The sequence below is a fragment of the Oculina patagonica genome, chromosome 10, assembly GCF_052425735.1.
Source record: "Oculina patagonica isolate OP01 chromosome 10, crgOcupat, whole genome shotgun sequence".
Lineage (NCBI taxonomy): Eukaryota > Metazoa > Cnidaria > Anthozoa > Scleractinia > Oculinidae > Oculina > Oculina patagonica.
In genome coordinates this window covers 1,235,763-1,257,497 of record NC_135767.1, presented here as the reverse complement: position 1 = coordinate 1,257,497, position 21,735 = coordinate 1,235,763, and the positions used below count along the sequence as shown (strand labels likewise).

Sequence of the window (21,735 nt, the reverse complement as noted above, 5' to 3'; positions counted from 1 at the left end):
GTTTATTTTTAAACTGTCTACACTATTGAGATTTTTAAATGAGTTACATGGAAGTTCACTTGATCTGTACCCTGTCATGGCATCTAACTTCTCATCTCTGAGATTATTTAGCACCAACAGAGAACATAGAAACAGCTCAATCAGATCTTGCAGGGTAGGCTGTTTAACATTATCCTCCTAAAAACGCAACAGAATAGAAACTGTTGAATGATGAACAGTCAATGAAAGTAATTTCTTCAAATCATAAAAAAAATTATTGAAAAATAGTGAGCAAATCCTGACTAACCTGTCCAAGGCTAATGGTGCTTTCCATTGAAATCAGAGAACTTATTGAGCTACCAGAAGCAGTCCTACATGCAAAATAATTGTTAAGATTATTTATACTAACTTGAGCAAGGGAATCATTAGTCCTATAAACCATCAATAAAACTGAGCTGCCACTATCAGAAGAGACAATGACTACCATCATATTGTTGATCATTACTTTTGAAGTCATCATCATCATCATCATCATCATCATCATCATCACGCCACCTTCATTGTCATCATTATCAACTTTGTCATTATCATCATCATCATCATCATCACCACCTTCATTGTCATCATCATCATCAACTTTGTCATTATCATCATCATTGTCATCTCATATTTCTCAATGGTATACTCAAACCTATTGCATAACAAATTATTATGCCTTAAAGTACTGTTGTCATCAACTTCCACTGAACATATAATTCCTGAAAAATCCTGTCAGGCTATTGGCATAGCTAGTTATACCAAGTCTTACCTCTGTCTTGGAGGCCTCACTTTGCTGGCCAAAGATCTGAATGAAGGGCGAGATGGGTCTAGAACTCGAGCAATGTGCACCAAGCTTTCCTCATTCAGTGACGTTAGATGTGACAGAAGGAATTTCATGTGACTAAGAATAGTCTCAGGCTGCAAGATAAAACAATCAAAACTAAAATCATTTTTAACTTACATAAATGAGTAAGGACACATTGTATTTCCTGTTACCTTTGACAGCAAAAAAATGACAGCTTCTTGGGGGTCCATACACTGTATAAAAGCACCTAGGAAATAAATCATTTAACAACAGGTAAATACCAATAATATGGGAGGCGCGGTGGCCTAATGGTTAGCGTGCTGGACTCTGAATCCATGCAGCTGTCCATGTTCGAGCATGGTCGGGGTCAGTGTGTTGGACTAGCATCTGATCTAGGGGGGAGTAGAAATATTCTTATCACTTCATGCTACAGAAACCAGGATAAGCTCTGCCAGTATGGGCCACTTGGCTTGACGCCGACTTTTCCTATAAGTACCAATAATACAAACAATTCATACAACATACTATCAAGAATATGATAAAAAGTTCATTAGAGCAGTTTTCCCTTGAGTGTCGAAAGTAGTAATTTGCATTGCTTTGGTTTTGCATTCATACGCTTAGTAGTTGGCTTAAAAAACTCACACCACATTTACAACAAAACAGAACTAAAACCCAAACATTATCTGGTTTTCCCGCCCGCCGTCCTTGGTGATTGGCCAGAGTACAAAAGTACTATACCTTTATGAAACTGTTAATAAATTCAGACATAGAAAAGAGTTTAAAGGATTGCCTAATGATAACTGAATGTTTTGTTTGATTGGCAAGTCTATCTCTCACCATTGGCACTTTTGCTGATGATATCTGTGAATCCTCTTGATGCCAACTTAGCTTGTAATTCAGATGATAGATGAAACTGGCCTTTCTGTGCAAGCATGTCCAGGGTTTTAGGCATAAGACCTCTTGCCTGTCAAAAAAAAATGAACTGTCAGCTGAGACTGACCAAACAAGCTAGGCCAGTATCATTTTGTGTGAATTACTAGTGTGTGAATGATGTAACTGGGGTGGTGGTCACTTAAAGCTGGCTACTAGAATAAGTCATACATCCTATGTTGATAACCAGAGGTTACATTTAATTAACAAATGGTAAACGTCACAGTGTGCACTATTGAGTTACAGATGCACGCAGGAGGTTGCTAAGCTGTTTTATACAACAACTTTTAGGCGATTTATTACAGTATCTTTGAGGTAAAAGTGTGTGCGCTTAAATTGCGTGTAGTGCTCGCGTTAATGCTGACAAAAACCTAAAAGAAAAGCAAACAAAAAATTTTTTGAATTATTTCAAACTTGCATTATACCTTAAAGTCTTTCAGCCTTATGGAAAAATGGTTTTCCTTATCTTTAGCTTTTCAAATAATATTTCACAGGAAAATCCAGAAAACATGTTAAAATTCGTGAAGTAGTGGCACTTTCTTGTGCCATGTCGCATCAGATCAGCGCACGCGCTCAGGTTGCATTTTGAAGGCATACGTCAGCGTGCACCCATGGGCAAATAGTTTCCTTAAGTTGTGCTATAAGTTCCTCTTAAGGTAATGCTTGTGGGAGGCGCGGTGGTCTAATGGTTAAGTGCGCCGGACTCCGGATCAAACGGTCCGGGTTCGAGACCTGGCCGGGGTCATTGTGTTGTGTTCTTGGGCAAGATACTTTACTCTCATAGTGCCTCTCTCCACCCAGGTGTATAAATGGGTACCGGCGACATAATGCTGGGGGGATACCCTGCGATGGACTAGCATCCCATTCAGGGGGGGGAGTAGAAAATATTCCTAGCCGCCTGATGCTACTGAAACCGGGATAAGCTCCGGCAGTATGGGCCGCATGGCTCAAGGCTTCCCAAAAAGGTAATGCTTGGTGGAGGATATTTACCTTGGCTACATCAAACATCAAGCTTTTAAGACCATATGCTGAGAGTTGTTCCAAGGCAGTCATCTCATCATAATCAAAATTGTCATTCAGGAATTGGCTACAGGAGAAAATCATATGTTAAACACCTGGTTATATACTAGTAAGCCACTTCAGAGAATGTCAGGTTTTGAAAAAAATGAAGATTTTAGGAAGGATAAATAATTTATTATACTGTGTTAACGACAGCATGCAACTTTAATTTCAAGTGGCACATCTTTTAAAAGACTTTTTCATTTATTGTTCCACAAATGAACTTATAATAATGTTATTAATTTGCTAGAAGAAAAACAGTTTTGTCTGTAAAGGAAAACTTTTACCTAAATGCATCAGAAAGCACTTGGTGTTGAATTGCATCCCCACTACTCTCCAAAACCTGCAAGTGTAAGATAGTTGAATGATTATTTATTATAATAAATATACAACACTTACTAAACTTATTTCTCTTACAAGAACACAAGTGGAATTATGGAAATCCTTTTCTGGGTCTGGCCTTTTATGGAAATCCCTTCCTGTAAAATTATAGTGGTCATCAAAACTATCCACACAATCACTGCATCAACAGCATTTTATCTTGCATAATAAATAACAAATAAATGACCTTAATTTAGACACAGTGAGGATTAAAGCTATAAGCTTGTGGGGCTGTGTATTCCTGATCAAATTGGAATTTAGAAGTGCTGGCTTTTGTGGAAGGAGGAAAACATGAGATCCCAGAGAAAAACCCTTGGAGCAAGGACAAGAACCAACAACAAACTCAACCCACATATGATGCAGAGTCTGGGAATCTAACCCGGGCCACATTGGTGCATCCCCATTCCTGCATAGAGATTTAAGGGCATATCTTAGAGTGTGCTTTCAAACAGGCTACTTTTTATTTATTTTTAGAAAATTTTGAACAGGGATCATTCCCAAGTGTTCAGAGTTTTCACAAGTTGATGAATAGGAGATGTTTGACAACTAACCTGTTGTATAAAGCAGAACAGAGTAAGGTTGGACAGTTGTTTCCTTTCAGCAGTGTGCACATCACTGTACTTACTCAGTGCCTTGAAAACAAAAAATTATAGAATAAATACACAACCATTAACATTGTCCCAATGCAAGTTTTATTTCTTTCACCTGCATTGCTTTGGATAAAAAAAAAACAGTTGCTTTAATTGAATCTCAATTTTTTTGTGATCACAAAACAATCTCAGTATAAAATATATGGACACATACATTGAAGTGTTCCCAGACTAGTACAAGAAAGTGATTGACGCCTTTAAGAAAAAACTGCCGTCATGTGTCAGTAACAAGTGAAACACGACGTTTGGAGCCCTGCCAAAAGGACTAACAATCAAAACATCAGCTTTCCAAATTCACTACTCCAAAAATATATTATATTTACATAAAAACAAACAAAAAAATATATAAAAATAGCACAATGGTTTGAGGTGCATTTACACGTCAGATAAAATTGGATACGGACCAGTCAAAAAATTGGTCTGGACCTGACCAATGTTGTAGAGAAACAGTCAAATCAAAATGGGGACATAGGTGCCTATGGCCCCGTTTTGATTTGACTGTTTCTCTACGGGTGCGTTTCGTTGGGAAAAATCCAAATCCGGATTCTTGATCCAAAAACGGATTTTGCGTTTCTTTACCTATATCCGAAAATGGATTAATCTTGGATCAATGATCTGAAGAATCCACACTTCGAGTGGATACATCAGATCATATCTGAATCCGGATTTTTAAGATTCATGATCCGTGCGTTTCTTTGGGAAAGGATTCGAAAAAAGTACCTTGGCCCAGCGGTCTTTGCTGTGAAAATACAGGTTCGCTCTTTGTAAACACTGCCATACGGAAAGTTTTAGGCGGTTATTTCGATCAAAATACAAAAATATTTCACGATAAAAGGAAACGGTAGCTTCAGATAGGTATGTAGTATCATTTTAAACGGGATACAGGTTTTCTAGAACAGCCACTGTGTGCCTACGGAAGTTGTATCCTTTTGAAATTGTCACGAGTGAAATTTGCACTGATCATTTCGCTATCATTCTTCGCTCTCAGATGCTTTCTCGCCACATTGTGCTTAACGCTAAAGAAGATCTACTTCGACGTGTGGTTTTTGTAAAAGATTTTGTATGCTTAAATTATTTTATCTAGGATACATTCGACGAAAAATAAATTTGTGCTGATATTTTATGTTCTGTGCGAAATGTGTTTACGGGGTTGTCATGGCAAAAAATCCGTTTTCGGATTCTTCGTTTCTTTGGGAGCAAAGTATCCGTGTGATCTGAGATCAATGATCCAATTTTGGATTTTCCCAAAGAAACGCACCCTACAACATTGGTCAGGTCCAGACCAATTTTTTGACTGGTCCGTATCCAATTTTATCTGACGTGTAAACATGCCTTTGATTACCTGTCTGAGATAGGTAAGAATATCAGCTACTCTTCCATGTTTAGCAAATTGAGCAACACGTCTCTCAAATGAGCACTGCATATTAAACAGAAATTAATCTGGTGTATAAACACATATGAATAAAAAAACTTAGTGTACAGAACTACCTTGCTTTCTGTGCTGAACAATTATCACTGATTGTAATTATTGACCACAAAACATTCCCAGGAGGAGGGGGGTACACAGAAGGGACTATATGGGAAAGCTCCACCCGAAAGGGGTAGCTCATTTCAAGCTTAAGGTATGAAAGGGTAAGGATTTCATGATTTGAAGTATAATAAAGGGTAGGGGAAATGCTATGTTGTCATGTACCTTAGGAGTGTGTGTGGGTGGGGTGGGAAGGGGGGGGGTGGACGGAAGAGTCTCCCCATTTAAAACTTGTTTTAGTAGTTACCCCCGCCCCAACCTGGAAAACATAGAATGTTCCTCCATTACAAAATTATGTCCTTGTCTTTTGAGTGGATGAATGGTTTTAACAGAACACACCAAATTACCTTGGATAAATGGTACAGCTCCAGTGCATGTTCATACTTTTCATTTCCCAATGCCTCATCCCCAGCCATCTAAAAGAACACTAGAAGGTTAATATTTGACACTTTACCTTTAATATAACGGTTATCAGTCAATATCCAATTTCTCTTTGCGACTCAACACATAGTGAAAACGATAGGTGATGAGAAATAATAATTATTATTTAGTGAATCCAACTTTAAAAACACAAGGTAATTTTGCAGTGAATTTGAAGGCAAATCCATGTGTATCTGGTACAGGTCAAAATGTAGGTCATTTGTCTCAAGCTAGAGCAACAGAGTAACACTTACTCAGAATGGAAATTACTGGTATACAGTCAACTCTTTCTAAATGGACACCTCTATAAGAGGAACAACCCCATTGTTTTGGTTCTGTCCCTGCACGGTTTTTTAGTCATTTTACTGTAACTTAACTCCCTATTAGACGGACACCTCTCTAAGGTGGACAGTTGGAGCTGGTCCTGAAGGTGTCTGTTTTAGAGGGAGTTGACTGTATCATAATTTCTTTCATGGCATACCCACCTCATACAATTTATTCACATCAAGGCCAGAGGTGATGGCCAAAACATCTGCAGCTGAAGTGTCGGAGCTGTTGACGGCAAGCTCTAGAAACAGTTTCTCAGGTGACGTTCTTGGTTGGCACTGGAATACACCAGACGTCGTGACCAGGATCATGCCGTCAACTGTGTGTGACACTCCTGGAGAACTTGTTGAATCTTGAGAATGGTCAAAATTATCTTCAACGATGACACTGTCTACTGTTTCTGAGTGTTGAAACATGGCAACAAGTTTTTCTCCTGAAGGCAGTGCAAAAGTCTGGATAATACTTGATTCTGTCTTCTGTGGAGAAATCACCAAATGAAAACAGTGTTTTACTGTCAGTGGTTCTGACTTGTAACTGAATTACAAAATAACACTGACACCAAAGACCATAATATGAGGCAGTGTGGCCAAGTGGTTAGAGAGCTGTCAGACTTGAAATCTGGCGGTCGCAGAATCAAGTGCCGTTCTGGCCACTAGCTGGTGTTATTCTCGATGGTCCCAAGTTCAACTCTTCGGCTGCGCTTGAATAAGCAAACTGGTTTGCTTCCTGCCAGCTGGGATTTTTAACCTTGTTAAGTTCATTTATATACTGGTATTTGTTTTGAACAGTGTTTGTTAACATTGGCCCTGAAAGATCTTTTAAGATCTTTTATTTTTTTTATATATTAATACCGGTACTTGAAATAATTAAAAGTAGTTTTAAATAAAGTAGTTAAACATTGAAAATTGCAAAAATTTTGGGGTGTAAAGAGTACTATGTGACTGCGTGATGCAGTTAAAAGTGTGTGTTCATTGACATAATGTGATTTGCGCGATGCAGTCGTTGTGTCACCCACAAATGACCACTGCTCACCATTAGAGTTCTCAGTAGCTCAGTAGTTAGAGCGTTCGACTAGTGTACGGAAGGTCGTGGGTTCGAGTCCCATCTGTGGACTCAGAATTTTTTTCTGAGTTCATTCTCTCCACACATCAATCCATTATTATTATAAATTTGTCTTTGGTGTGAAATTTTAAATGTTTCTTTTATGGCCAAATACACTTTCAATTTGCTTCTTTAAACTTAAGACAGTACACATTAGAAACAAAACGTTTATTAATCAAATGAGAATATGAAAATATTTTACCTGGTGAGCTTTTGGTACTGAGAGTGATGTTTCAGCAAGTTGACTGGACTGGACACACAACATAGTCTGTGCAAAATAACAAACAATAATATTAAGTAGTCAGCTGTCTTAGAAACCATTTAATATATAAAGCATTTGACTAAAACTTAAGACAAAGAGTATGGCCACTCTCAAATTGGTGTCAGGTTATAGCATTCTATCATGATCATGTAAATGGACATTATATACTTGAGAGAATACCAATTCTAGCACAAATGATTATCATACAAGTCATGTACACTTAACTTTATTTTTTTTAGTTTTATTTGTTTATTTATACATGAGCATCTGGTTTAGCTAACAAGCTAGTTTAACAGAGTCCTGTGCTGCCAGTAGTAAACGTTCCTTCCAGTTATGTCACAGGGTTTGTACTCTTTTGAGCATTCAAAATTCCATGACTAATTCTATGACCTTTTCCATGACTTTTCAAAGTTTTCCATGACCTAAATTTGACCATTTTTCTTGGAAATTTTCAAAAATTATCTTGATTTCAGGTACATTTTTACCCTTTTCTTCACAAAAAAATAACATACCAAATTTATTTTGTACAATCATTACCATTTTCCACGACTCTCCGTGACCCAAACTTAAATTCCATGACCTTCCAGGCCTGGAAAATAAAATTCTAAAATTCCATGACTTTCCAGGCCTTCCATGACATGTACAAACCCTGTGTCATCTACCACTAAATTTCTATTTTACAATCACTGCAACCTCAGTCAACATCAAATTTATTTACCTCATTGGATTGTTCTTGGTGTGTGATAGTAAATATCACCCTGTTAGTCAACAAAACATCTGATGTCCCGGGTGGAAGTTGATACACAAACATTGGCAAGTTCTCTACATCAATGTCATAAACCTAGGTTGTGAGAAAAATAATTATAAATAATTGTCTGGTAGTTTAACATTGTTATAAGCTGCCATTTTATCAGTCAACTCAGAGGTGGATCCAGGATTTTTATAAAAGAGGGGTGCTTCTCGTAAATATTTTGTTTACCATTTGGATTCAGGAATGTAAATAACAGGTGGAAGGCCGATTTTTTTGGCTACAAGACTGTGTCTGGCTAGATCTTTCTTTTAATGTGACCAAAATTTTCCACCTGTGATCAAGAAAATTTTGCCTGTTGGAAATCTTAGCTGCATCCCTGCATTTTATTTTAGCCCCAAGATGTCTATAGGGGTGAGGGGTCAGGGCTCGAAATTAACTTTTTTAGTAAGGCGCCAGCTGGCGACTAATCCTAAAATTTTGGTCGCCAGATCTTAACTTTTAGTCGCCATTTTTTTCATGGATGTTTTTTTCTTCACAGTATTTTTCTGATGACCATGGACACACGTTATCTTCGTCATAGTCCTAAGTTTACGTACAAATAAGCTTCCAAGATGATCCAAGATGGGCTAGTAAAACATTACACATTATGAAGTAAATAATCAAAGTGACAGCAGCTTCAGTCACGTTTCCTGTGTTTCCTTCACTTTTATGAAGTTTCCATGTAGCATCGAGTCAAAAGCTTACATAAATATACAAACCTGAACCTAGAGGACCATTTACAATCCCCTGTTTTCCATATTTTGAGCGCTAAAAAGCCTTGCCTTCGTCAGCAATTTGCGATCGACAGATGTATCGGTAAAGTCGTCCTTTACCAGCTTACTAAAATCAACTTTATCCGCCTGAACGGCCCACAACAAGCTCAGATCATTGATCAATTTCTTGCACGATTCTACATTGTTTGCATCTAGCAAAGTATGCAGTGAATTTAAAGCATCTTTTGACCTAAAATTCGATGAAATATTCATGATTTGACCAGGGATCAGACCTCGTGTCAACTTCACGCTTCAATGATTGCACGTGTTGTTAGTGCGCCCGCGCTACTTTTGTTAAAGAAGCTGCTGAATCAAACATGGCGCATGATTATGAAACACAGCGATCGAAAAGTCGTGGGTTTGTTTTGTTATATCTGTTCGCATAAATCGTGCATTTTATCAAAAAGTACGATTAATTTACCTTTGAGATTAAGAGGATGGAGGAAAAAAGGTGAAGGTGAGTCGCCCACTGGCGACTAACTCTAAAAATCTAGTCGCCAACACTTAATTTCTGGTCGCATTGGCGACCAGTGAGTCGCAATTTCGAGCCCTGGGGGTGGTTGTTAGTTAATATTTTTATTTTATATTTATTAGCTAAAATTACCAACAATTTTTGCCTCTTACTCAGTATTATTATTGCCATTATTTTCTATTTAATGTGTTTATTGATATGTTTTGTTTATGGAGAGGGTTGTGGCTATCCACCCAATTGCCCCCCCCCCCCCTAGGATCTGCCCAGGCTTTAACTATCACGATAATAGATTATACCCAGCACACACTACATGACAGTCTGCAAAGCACTTCAGAGTAGTTATTTCGGTTGATGGAACAGGGTGCAAAGAAATAGAACTTTCCAGTTGTAGCCAGGACGCACTGTAGCCCGAAAGTCATTTTCACTGGCCCAAAAAATCTGTATAAGCATGATTAACTAACTCAAAAATGTTCCCCATAAACATTCATCTGCGTGTCCAACAAGTGAAGGATAAAACCCACTAGCTTGACAGCAAAATTCACTAGCCCTGGGCTATCGGACATGCACTTATTTGCACACTTTGCTTTAATTTAAAGTTAAAAACAGTAATAGCAGTACATATTTCTCAAGTGAAAGCTTGAATGTGCAAAATCTTCTATGTTAATGATGTTTTTCTGTTCTTTACATACATACAGGTACGTCTTACCTCCAGAATGTCATTCTTTTTATTGCGAGCCCCAATGAACACCTGATTCCTGGCATACTGCACAGAGAACTGAATAGTACCAGAAGAGGACTGTAAAGGAAAAAGTGATCTTAGGAAGACCTTTGCAATTTAAATCTGTGCAAGAATTCTTCAAGATTAATGAGGATTTTACTTGAATTTTAAATCAAATTCTTTGCAGGATCTTTTTAACACATCTTGAACAGTGTATGAGTGAAGGATCCTGCACAAGATCCTTGAAAATCTTTAGATGAATGAAGATCATCAGAGGTTCTTGTGATAAAGATCTTTAAACTAAAGATCCTCGGAAATTTTTTAACATGTTGCAGTTAAATTTTGTTTGCAGTTAATTTTTCATTTCAACTAGTTAGTTTTTTTTAACTAGTTTTTTTATACTAGGTTAATAAGTAGAAAAAGTAAAATAGCTCCCCTCCCTTGATGTCTTACAACCCCCTACCCCCACCATCCATACCAACCCTCCCCTACAATCTGCTATTATCCCCCTTCCCTAAGTACTACCATCTATTTGTTTTTCTTTTTACTAAACTGCACTGGATTTGAACTCTCAACCTCTGGATTTCCTGTCCAACCCCTTATCCACTTTGCCAGGTAGGAAACGTTGGGTGAACCACTATTTTTTTTTAAATATATGACTCCAACCCATACCCTAACCCTATTATTTACCTAGTATAAAAAAAATCAACTAGCTAGAAAAAACTACGGGTAACTAGTTGAAATAAAAATTAACTGAGTTAAAAAATTAACTGCAACATCTATTCTATTCCATTCCATTCTAACAGTTTAAAGAAGACTTACTGCCACTGGCATGGGTTGTATTTTGTCCTGTAGATCTCCCATTCCTAGGAACACACTCTCCATGGGTATGGCCATTTTACTGAGCGTCTCGTACCCCATGGCAGTTGCCATGGATGCAGGACTTTTCACCTGTAATGAAGGGCTTTTCACTTGTTCAAAGTTTGCCTTCCGCATTGACTTGTATTCAAGCTGCATCTGAACTGTATCACCAGACATGGTGTTGATCTGTATATAAGAACGGCAAAGCATACAATTTGTACACAAGACAGAAACAAACAAGGCATTTTGTTTTTTGTCCACAGCCTTGGTTTAATTATGTGCCATGTTTACACTACCCTCCTCTCTCTTCCATCTGTTGATAAGCCTTGTATTTGGCTAATATTGCTTCTCCAATTGGATGGGATGCTCATCTAATTCATTTGTTTATCTCTAGATAGCATTTTTGTCAGGTAGGGCTGCACCAACAATTTTTACACTGATGAAGGGGTTTCCCCGAAACGACTGTTTTTAAAACAACTATTTATGCACTCCAAGAACACTTATTGAACATTTATTGTAACTTTTGAGTGCTACGCAGCAAAACTCTTCTTATGCTGCACCAACAATGCTGATCATTATGTCCAGGTGGAAAGAGGCACTGTGAGTGTGTCTTGCCCAAGAACAGGACATAAAGCTGCTGACACACAAGGTGAAATGCTGCAGGGACATGTCACAGTGAACATCCCCTCATTTGTGCTGTTTTTTGAGGGAGGTCACTGTTACATGTATGTACATTTATTTGGGTGTTTACACCTCATGTCCCGGCAACATTTTCTCTCATGTGTTGGCACGTCAATGTCAGTGGCCAGGGCTTGTACCCAGAACTGAGACAGGATCCAGACCACACTTACTCGGTCTCTCTGCCTACCACTCTGTCTGCACTACCTGTTTTAAACATGGGATCCTGAACAAGTAGATTCACTACAGAATGTTCTTTATTTACCAGTAATGCAGTTGTCTCATGTTGCTTATCTTGCATCAACTCCATGGACATGATGCTCTCTTTCACATCAACTGAGGCTACTATTATTTTCTGTTTCAAATCCACAAATAACAGCTCGCCAAGCTGGAAAAAATGTAGCTTGCAGTTGGTTATCGGCCAGACAATTGCTCAACAATAAAAGCCACTGAGGGTATCAGGGTTCCAGTTAAATTTTCAAGAGGAAATATTTACAAGGAATTGCTATGGGTCAAATTCCTACTGATCCCACCAAATCATTAGACCTTTGCTAACTATTTTATTTGTCTGGCCCCGGTTGTTCAAAGGATGGATAACACTATCCAGCGGATAAATTACTATCCAGTGGATAGCGTAGTATCTGTTGTCAACAGTTATCCACTGGATAGTGATTTATCCAGTGGATAGAGTTATCCACCCTGATTGAACAACCGGGGCCTGGTCAGTTAACTTCCTTAATTCTTGGGTTTTGACCTAAGACCCCCACTTATTTGAAATGCTGCTCAAGTAAAATAACATGTATGTCCCAAGAAAAATACTTGTTGCTGCTTTAATTTTCTGTCATGGTCTCATGCCAAAAAGTTCACCTCATTCTACACTGTAGTCTTATTTTGAGTTTAAGTTGTTACTGAGCAGAACAAACCTCAGTGCCGATGATACCAATGTGTAAGTCATCCACAGTATGCCACCAAACTAACCCAGAGGGAAGTCCTGGGTGAGAAAAACAAAGAGACAGAGTGTGTATTAGCAATGGTAAACAAGTGGATCGAGGAGGCTAATCACCACAGGGCTGTAAATAACAGTCAGTCATCGGACATTGGCCGACCAAATGTTTGACAAATCCCAAGTGTGGTCGGACATAATGTCTGGACAATTTTTTGATCTTTAAAAACTCATTAATAATTCATAAAGAAAATACAAAAGAAATTAATGTTTAATGAGTGTCTTTATATCTGATAAAGACACGGCTAAACTTTACGTCCAATTTTCTAGGCCAAATAACCCCAAATCTAAATATTAGTGCAAGAATGAGTTGATCTACATCAGAAGATTTTTAAGCCGTTCAATAAATTCACAGTTCGTGTTTTATCAAGTCTAAAACACTCGGCTGCGCCTCGTGTTTTAAACTTGATAAAACACTGCTGCTCATTTATTAAACATTACATAAATTGTTTTACGGCAACGATGAATAAAAATATGTCCGACCACAATTTTGTTTTGTTCGACCAAGATGGTGTCTAAGTAGGACATATGTCCTTTCAAGTGAAAAAAGTTATTTGCAGCCCTGTCACCAAACAAGCTTATTATTGGAACTGCCCTTACCTCGTCTGTCACTTTTTAGGATCAGCGTAATATCCTCAGTTGACCAATACTGACAAGAAATCTGGGCATTACTCTAAAAAATAACACAGCAAGACTTAAGGTGCTGGCTTAGAAAACTACATATTAACCAATCCTTTTTCTGGGTAGGATAGCAGCTATCGTAAGGTCACAAATGAATGGTCAGGACGGACCTTACTTTTGAGAACAATAGAACAAACATGAGGAATACTACCCCTAGTCCCCAAAACAATAGCAACTGCTGCACTAGAGGACCAGTAGAATAACAAGCTTCAATGAGCGCCAAAAGTGTTGAGACAGTCGGCACTTTTTGAGTACCTTGGACAAATTTTACCCCTCACCTCTTCAATATAACCCCCTCCCCCCGAAACAATGTTGTATTTGTTATCTGCAAGACTTGCCTCGTTTGAGTACAACATTGAAAAGGGGGGAGGGGGAGTGGTTCAGAAGCGGCAGCAGATTAAAGGTGAAAAAACGGGAATTTTAAACTAGTATCAATTTCATCCAACTGTCTCAAGTACTTTTGACGCCCATTGTCTAAAAGGGAAATCTAGCTTTTTGCAATAATTATAAGTGCAAACTAAGAATCCATGGAAACACAATGTTTCGTGGACTAAGACGCATTTTTCTGATATATAACATAACGGGTTACCACGGGTAACCACGGGTAACCAAACAAATTAAAAGGAATAAGAGTATCTTGTTTCTCAACTATTTTGGTTACCCGTGGTTACTCGTGGTTACCCGTTCATTTCGAGAAAAGAGGCCGTCTTTCACATGTTATTGACAAGCTGTTTGTTGAACAATCACGGATAGTTGCGATTCCATTCAATTGCATGCATTTTTACGTGATTAAATGAATAATATCGTCAATTCTTGGTTTTCATGTTACGTCATAAAATTCTGAAATCAAAATTCACTAGGCCTACTAAATTTTCGTTGCTATTAGACGTAAGATAAACTAAAAATATATCTTTTCGCAAATTTCCAGATCGATAGTGTCATTCGTTTTTTAAACAGAGCATTTTGAATATTTGAGTTCTCCGTCGTATGTGACAACAAGCTGAGTGCCGTGACAAGGTTGTTTTGTTTGAAAAAAGGCCTTTCCTTTCCATTTTCAGCAGATTGAACATTTCAGATATAATAAGTGGTGTTTATGTGAAACTGTACTAGCTCATGAGCCAAAGATTGCCGCTGTTGTAAACAGAATTGAGTTCCAGATGGTTTCTCTGACATCACGGCGGCCATATTTGTGTCCCTCGGAAGGACACAGTTATGACATCTCCATACTAAGCTTTATAAATTTGCGTGGAAAGGTTCGGCAAATAACTCGCGAACGGTACACCGCACAGACCTGAAACTTGGAGAAATTGTTTATCTTTTTATCGTCTATAATATTTGAAATTCATAGCTTCTGTAGTTGAATGGTTTCGAATTTATTTTTTGATTGCGTGACAGTGAAAACCAGCAATAATAACGTGAAAAGCCGTCAGAGTCACGGGCATGTGACGTTTTACGTACCAGTTGCGTGACACCGTCACACAAGGCGATCGTAGGTTCTAAAATGCGCGAAAATAATCGGTGGAAAGTAATGTATATTCGATATTTGTACCCTGTCCATTGTTTACAATTATTTAATCCATTGTCTTGTTCATACTTGCAATTATTCTGGAAATTACGCCTTTATCTAGAGACTTCACGGTATCGGAGATGCGTCCTCAAAACAGACCAAAGGTTATGAAAGTTATATGTTCTTCTTTAGTGCATCGTCATGTAATTAGATTTACCATGTTAAAAATACTTCTTCTTTAGCTAAGAGATACGCAAAGCGTCCTGTCCACAAGCTGTCATCGCATTCAAGTTTGATCTTTCGTGCAATTTGTAGAATCTTTTTCACATTCCGTCTGTAAATAGTCCCTTTTGCCGTGCTTCAAGGAACTTATACCATTTGCTACGCCAAAACATTGTCCTGTTCTGAAAGAAACGTGTCTTGCGCTGGCGCCTGCTTACCGCATTAGTTTCTAGACAGTAAATCGACCCATCCCATTCCTTAACCTTGGGATTTTTCTAAGACTGGACCGCTTTTCCCGGGAACACAGTTTATGGTGGCGTCCGATAGCTTTCCTCGTCACGCACGCTCGATTTTTTCCTTTGCTCTAAGCAGCTTTAAAATGCGATACAAAAACTCCGAGATATTTAAGGTTGTTGCATAATTTATTTGGCACCTAATCCTACTAATTTCTTTGCAAAGCAGACATACGCACGTGTTTCAACACAAATTCTAGCCTTAAAAACGATTTGGCCTTGTTTATGCGCAGGTCTAGCCGATTTGTGACGTCATCGCCAAATTACAATAATCACGATATTTACGCGCTAATTAATCTTTCGTAATGCAGCGCAGTACCAATGTGATCACCTGATTCTAAAGAATAATATATGTTTGTGTCCATGTTATGTAGTTTCTTATTTTCAAGATATACCGAAAATTCACCTTCAGACAATGAGCGCCAAAAGTGTTGAGACAGTCGGCACTTTTTGAGTACCTTGGACAAATTTTACCCCTCACCTCTTCAATATAACCCCCTCCCCCCGAAACAATGTTGTATTTGTTATCTGCAAGACTTGCCTCGTTTGAGTACAACATTGAAAAGGGGGGAGGGGGAGTGGTTCAGAAGCGGCAGCAGATTAAAGGTGAAAAAACGGGAATTTTAAACTAGTATCAATTTCATCCAACTGTCTCAAGTACTTTTGACGCCCATTGTCTAAAAGGGAAATCTAGCTTTTTGCAATAATTATAAGTGCAAACTAAGAATCCATGGAAACACAATGTTTCGTGGACTAAGACGCATTTTTCTGATATATAACATAACGGGTTACCACGGGTAACCACGGGTAACCAAACAAATTAAAAGGAATAAGAGTATCTTGTTTCTCAACTATTTTGGTTACCCGTGGTTACTCGTGGTTACCCGTTCATTTCGAGAAAAGAGGCCGTCTTTCACATGTTATTGACAAGCTGTTTGTTGAACAATCACGGATAGTTGCGATTCCATTCAATTGCATGCATTTTTACGTGATTAAATGAATAATATCGTCAATTCTTGGTTTTCATGTTACGTCATAAAATTCTGAAATCAAAATTCACTAGGCCTACTAAATTTTCGTTGCTATTAGACGTAAGATAAACTAAAAATATATCTTTTCGCAAATTTCCAGATCGATAGTGTCATTCGTTTTTTAAACAGAGCATTTTGAATATTTGAGTTCTCCGTCGTATGTGACAACAAGCTGAGTGCCGTGACAAGGTTGTTTTGTTTGAAAAAAGGCCTTTCCTTTCCATTTTCAGCAGATTGAACATTTCAGATATAATAAGTGGTGTTTATGTGAAACTGTACTAGCTCATGAGCCAAAGATTGCCGCTGTTGTAAACAGAATTGAGTTCCAGATGGTTTCTCTGACATCACGGCGGCCATATTTGTGTCCCTCGGAAGGACACAGTTATGACATCTCCATACTAAGCTTTATAAATTTGCGTGGAAAGGTTCGGCAAATAACTCGCGAACGGTACACCGCACAGACCTGAAACTTGGAGAAATTGTTTATCTTTTTATCGTCTATAATATTTGAAATTCATAGCTTCTGTAGTTGAATGGTTTCGAATTTATTTTTTGATTGCGTGACAGTGAAAACCAGCAATAATAACGTGAAAAGCCGTCAGAGTCACGGGCATGTGACGTTTTACGTACCAGTTGCGTGACACCGTCACACAAGGCGATCGTAGGTTCTAAAATGCGCGAAAATAATCGGTGGAAAGTAATGTATATTTGATATTTGTACCCTGTCCATTGTTTACAATTATTTAATCCATTGTCTTGTTCATACTTGCAATTATTCTGGAAATTACGCCTTTATCTAGAGACTTCACGGTATCGGAGATGCGTCCTCAAAACAGACCAAAGGTTATGAAAGTTATATGTTCTTCTTTAGTGCATCGTCATGTAATTAGATTTACCATGTTAAAAATACTTCTTCTTTAGCTAAGAGATACGCAATGCGTCCTGTCCACAAGCTGTCATCGCATTCAAGTTTGATCTTTCGTGCAATTTGTAGAATCTTTTTCACATTCCGTCTGTAAATAGTCCCTTTTGCCGTGCTTCAAGGAACTTATACCATTTGCTACGCCAAAACATTGTCCTGTTCTGAAAGAAACGTGTCTTGCGCTGGCGCCTGCTTACCGCATTAGTTTCTAGACAGTAAATCGACCCATCCCATTCCTTAACCTTGGGATTTTTCTAAGACTGGACTGCTTTTCCCGGGAACACAGTTTATGGTGGCGTCCGATAGCTTTCCTCGTCACGCACGCTCGATTTTTTCCTTTGCTCTAAGCAGCTTTAAAATGCGATACAAAAACTCCGAGATATTTAAGGTTGTTGCATAATTTATTTGGCACCTAATCCTACTAATTTCTTTGCAAAGCAGACATACGCACGTGTTTCAACACAAATTCTAGCCTTAAAAACGATTTGGCCTTGTTTATGCGCAGGTCTAGCCGATTTGTGACGTCATCGCCAAATTACAATAATCACGATATTTACGCGCTAATTAATCTTTCGTAATGCAGCGCAGTACCAATGTGATCACCTGATTCTAAAGAATAATATATGTTTGTGTCCATGTTATGTAGTTTCTTATTTTCAAGATATACCGAAAATTCACCTTCAGACAATGAGCGCCAAAAGTGTTGAGACAGTCGGCACTTTTTGAGTACCTTGGACAAATTTTACCCCTCACCTCTTCAATATAACCCCCTCCCCCCGAAACAATGTTGTATTTGTTATCTGCAAGACTTGCCTCGTTTGAGTACAACATTGAAAAGGGGGGAGGAGGAGTGGTTCAGAAGCGGCAGCAGATTAAAGGTGAAAAAACGGGAATTTTAAACTAGTATCAATTTCATCCAACTGTCTCAAGTACTTTTGACGCCCATTGTCTAAAAGGGAAATCTAGCTTTTTGCAATAATTATAAGTGCAAACTAAGAATCCATGGAAACACAATGTTTCGTGGACTAAGACGCATTTTTCTGATATATAACATAACGGGTTACCACGGGTAACCACGGGTAACCAAACAAATTAAAAGGAATAAGAGTATCTTGTTTCTCAACTATTTTGGTTACCCGTGGTTACTCGTGGTTACCCGTTCATTTCGAGAAAAGAGGCCGTCTTTCACATGTTATTGACAAGCTGTTTGTTGAACAATCACGGATAGTTGCGATTCCATTCAATTGCATGCATTTTTACGTGATTAAATGAATAATATCGTCAATAATAACGTGAAAAGCCGTCAGAGTCACGGGCATGTGACGTTTTACGTACCAGTTGCGTGACACCGTCACACAAGGCGATCGTAGGTTCTAAAATGCGCGAAAATAATCGGTGGAAAGTAATGTATATTCGATATTTGTACCCTGTCCATTGTTTACAATTATTTAATCCATTGTCTTGTTCATACTTGCAATTATTCTGGAAATTACGCCTTTATCTAGAGACTTCACGGTATCGGAGATGCGTCCTCAAAACAGACCAAAGGTTATGAAAGTTATATGTTCTTCTTTAGTGCATCGTCATGTAATTAGATTTACCATGTTAAAAATACTTCTTCTTTAGCTAAGAGATACGCAATGCGTCCTGTCCACAAGCTGTCATCGCATTCAAGTTTGATCTTTCGTGCAATTTGTAGAATCTTTTTCACATTCCGTCTGTAAATAGTCCCTTTTGCCGTGCTTCAAGGAACTTATACCATTTGCTACGCCAAAACATTGTCCTGTTCTGAAAGAAACGTGTCTTGCGCTGGCGCCTGCTTACCGCATTAGTTTCTAGACAGTAAATCGACCCATCCCATTCCTTAACCTTGGGATTTTTCTAAGACTGGACCGCTTTTCCCGGGAACACAGTTTATGGTGGCGTCCGATAGCTTTCCTCGTCACGCACGCTCGATTTTTTCCTTTGCTCTAAGCAGCTTTAAAATGCGATACAAAAACTCCGAGATATTTAAGGTTGTTGCATAATTTATTTGGCACCTAATCCTACTAATTTCTTTGCAAAGCAGACATACGCACGTGTTTCAACACAAATTCTAGCCTTAAAAACGATTTGGCCTTGTTTATGCGCAGGTCTAGCCGATTTGTGACGTCATCGCCAAATTACAATAATCACGATATTTACGCGCTAATTAATCTTTCGTAATGCAGCGCAGTACCAATGTGATCACCTGATTCTAAAGAATAATATATGTTTGTGTCCATGTTATGTAGTTTCTTATTTTCAAGATATACCGAAAATTCACCTTCAGACAATGAGCGCCAAAAGTGTTGAGACAGTCGGCACTTTTTGAGTACCTTGGACAAATTTTACCCCTCACCTCTTCAATATAACCCCCTCCCCCCGAAACAATGTTGTATTTGTTATCTGCAAGACTTGCCTCGTTTGAGTACAACATTGAAAAGGGGGAGAGGGAGTGGTTCAGAAGCGGCAGCAGATTAAAGGTGAAAAAACGGGAATTTTAAACTAGTATCAATTTCATCCAACTGTCTCAAGTACTTTTGACGCCCATTGTTTCTTACACACAGTCACTCCCTGACCCTGAATTTCTTGTGAGATCAAGATGACCGATCAGGACTGAAGCTTTTACAGCAATATCACATAGGTAGATATAACAGGCAACACCTGAATTATTGGGTCTCACCCTTACTACTCCAGCCACTGGCACAATATACAGTGAACTATCCATACATGCACAGACCAGCCATGAACCTGATGGGTCCAGAGTTATTATCCTCACTGACTTGGCGGGATTCTGATTAAGATAGTGAAAAAGAAAAATACAGATGAAAAAACTTGTCCTTGTCTTGATTTACCTGTCCAGTGGAGATGTCAATGTAAGGTTTCTTTCATCTCAAGATTGATTAATGGATGGCAGAATTTCCTTCAGAGGTTTTTAATAAACTTTGAAGTAGGTGGCTCGTTTGAGTATAGTAACAGACTGTTTGAAAGAATCTTTCTTTAATTAATGCAGTTAAATGCAATTTAACAGAGTTAACAACAAAGAGCGCCAGTGTTGTTTGGAGTCAGCGGTGTTTCATACATGGGCATGCGCCAGATCCCATGTGCTCTTCGACTGAAGTGTGCTTTGAGCGTTTGCGGACGTAAGCGTGTTTATTAGCGTGGCAGTTCATGGGACCTCATCTTCAAGGCTTCCCCCCTTGTCCTTATCTTGAGTAGCGTGTGCATTATTTGTTTTTCGTCCGTCGTTTCGAATCTTGCGGTTGTTTCTTTCGTTTGTATGGCACTTCGTTCAAAGCGTACAACAAACAACAGTGCAGCCGCCATGTTGGATTCAAGTCAGCCTTCTTCCTCAGCCGATCCTCCCTCTTCCGTCGCAAGTCCTCCCATTAATTCAACTCCGGTGAGCGCTCCACCCTCCTTCGTTCTCTCTCAACAGGACCTCAGTCAAGCTTTTTCACAAGCCCTGGGGGATTCGTTACCGCGCATTTTGGCGGCGTTGCAAAGCCACACATCGAGTTCTTCGGCGGCGGGAAACGCGACATCGGGCACAACATCGCCCGTCACAATGTCATCTGGTTCTGCTGTCATTAACCAACCACTGCCTTCTTCTGCAGCCCAGTCCTCAGGTAATTTGGTCGTTCCTCCATTTATTTCAACATATTGCACACTAGGCAACTCTTCTTTGTCTTCGCCATCCTTGTTTGGTTCTCGTGGTGCCGCGAATGGACCGCCATCTTCGAGCCAGTTTTTTACGCCATTGTCCTCCTTTGGTTCTAATTCCTCAATTGCGTCTACCTCAACATCCCTGAATAGCCCATTTGTTGTTGGCCCCGGTTATTCTCCTATCCCTGAGAAGCTGGTGACGAAAATTAGGTCTGGCCAATTTGTTGATCTTGCCGACTTGCTGGCTGAAAACTTAAAAGCCCAGGACACAGAGCCCCCAATGTACTTTGATGGCAAACTTCTCGTGAGTTCTTCTAAGAAAAGGGTGCAAGAGATCACTGATATCATGACATGGGTTGAGGCATTCACCGTGTATTCGTGGATTTTATGTTGCGCTCATCCTTCCAGGTGGCAGGACATGACACAATACAAGCTACTAATTCTTAAGACATCGCGCCAGTTCCCTGGGAAGGCCTGGCTCCACTACGATATTGCATTCCGCAAGGACGCAGCTGCAGCAGGTTTGGTGGATTGGTCTCGTATGAATCTGGATTTATACAACTTCCATACTCTTGCGTCACCTCTTCCTCAGTCTAGCCAGCAGCCAACCACTTCA

The 21,735-nt window shown here is 39.0% G+C and overlaps 1 protein-coding gene across 2 annotated transcripts in view; it reads right to left on the bottom strand.

Annotated features, from left to right (window-relative positions):
* The window catches only part of LOC144667139 (uncharacterized), a 43,789-nt gene that overhangs the window by 15,463 nt on the left and 6,591 nt on the right, over nucleotides 1-21,735 (bottom strand). For both annotated transcript variants that reach the window (XM_078528528.1, XM_078528529.1), the window contains exons 4-22: nucleotides 20,137-20,247; nucleotides 13,377-13,449; nucleotides 12,697-12,764; nucleotides 12,039-12,161; nucleotides 11,057-11,281; nucleotides 10,223-10,312; nucleotides 8,200-8,322; nucleotides 7,422-7,487; nucleotides 6,277-6,594; nucleotides 5,719-5,787; nucleotides 5,186-5,260; nucleotides 3,745-3,825; nucleotides 3,100-3,155; nucleotides 2,744-2,840; nucleotides 1,661-1,787; nucleotides 1,015-1,070; nucleotides 788-936; nucleotides 287-350; nucleotides 71-177 (exon numbers count right to left, since the gene is read on the bottom strand). In XM_078528528.1, coding sequence (XP_078384654.1) covers nucleotides 71-177; nucleotides 287-350; nucleotides 788-936; nucleotides 1,015-1,070; nucleotides 1,661-1,787; nucleotides 2,744-2,840; nucleotides 3,100-3,155; nucleotides 3,745-3,825; nucleotides 5,186-5,260; nucleotides 5,719-5,787; nucleotides 6,277-6,594; nucleotides 7,422-7,487; nucleotides 8,200-8,322; nucleotides 10,223-10,312; nucleotides 11,057-11,281; nucleotides 12,039-12,161; nucleotides 12,697-12,764; nucleotides 13,377-13,449; nucleotides 20,137-20,247 — 2,078 coding nt within the window. The remainder of the gene's footprint in view (nucleotides 1-70; nucleotides 178-286; nucleotides 351-787; nucleotides 937-1,014; nucleotides 1,071-1,660; nucleotides 1,788-2,743; nucleotides 2,841-3,099; nucleotides 3,156-3,744; nucleotides 3,826-5,185; nucleotides 5,261-5,718; nucleotides 5,788-6,276; nucleotides 6,595-7,421; nucleotides 7,488-8,199; nucleotides 8,323-10,222; nucleotides 10,313-11,056; nucleotides 11,282-12,038; nucleotides 12,162-12,696; nucleotides 12,765-13,376; nucleotides 13,450-20,136; nucleotides 20,248-21,735) is intronic.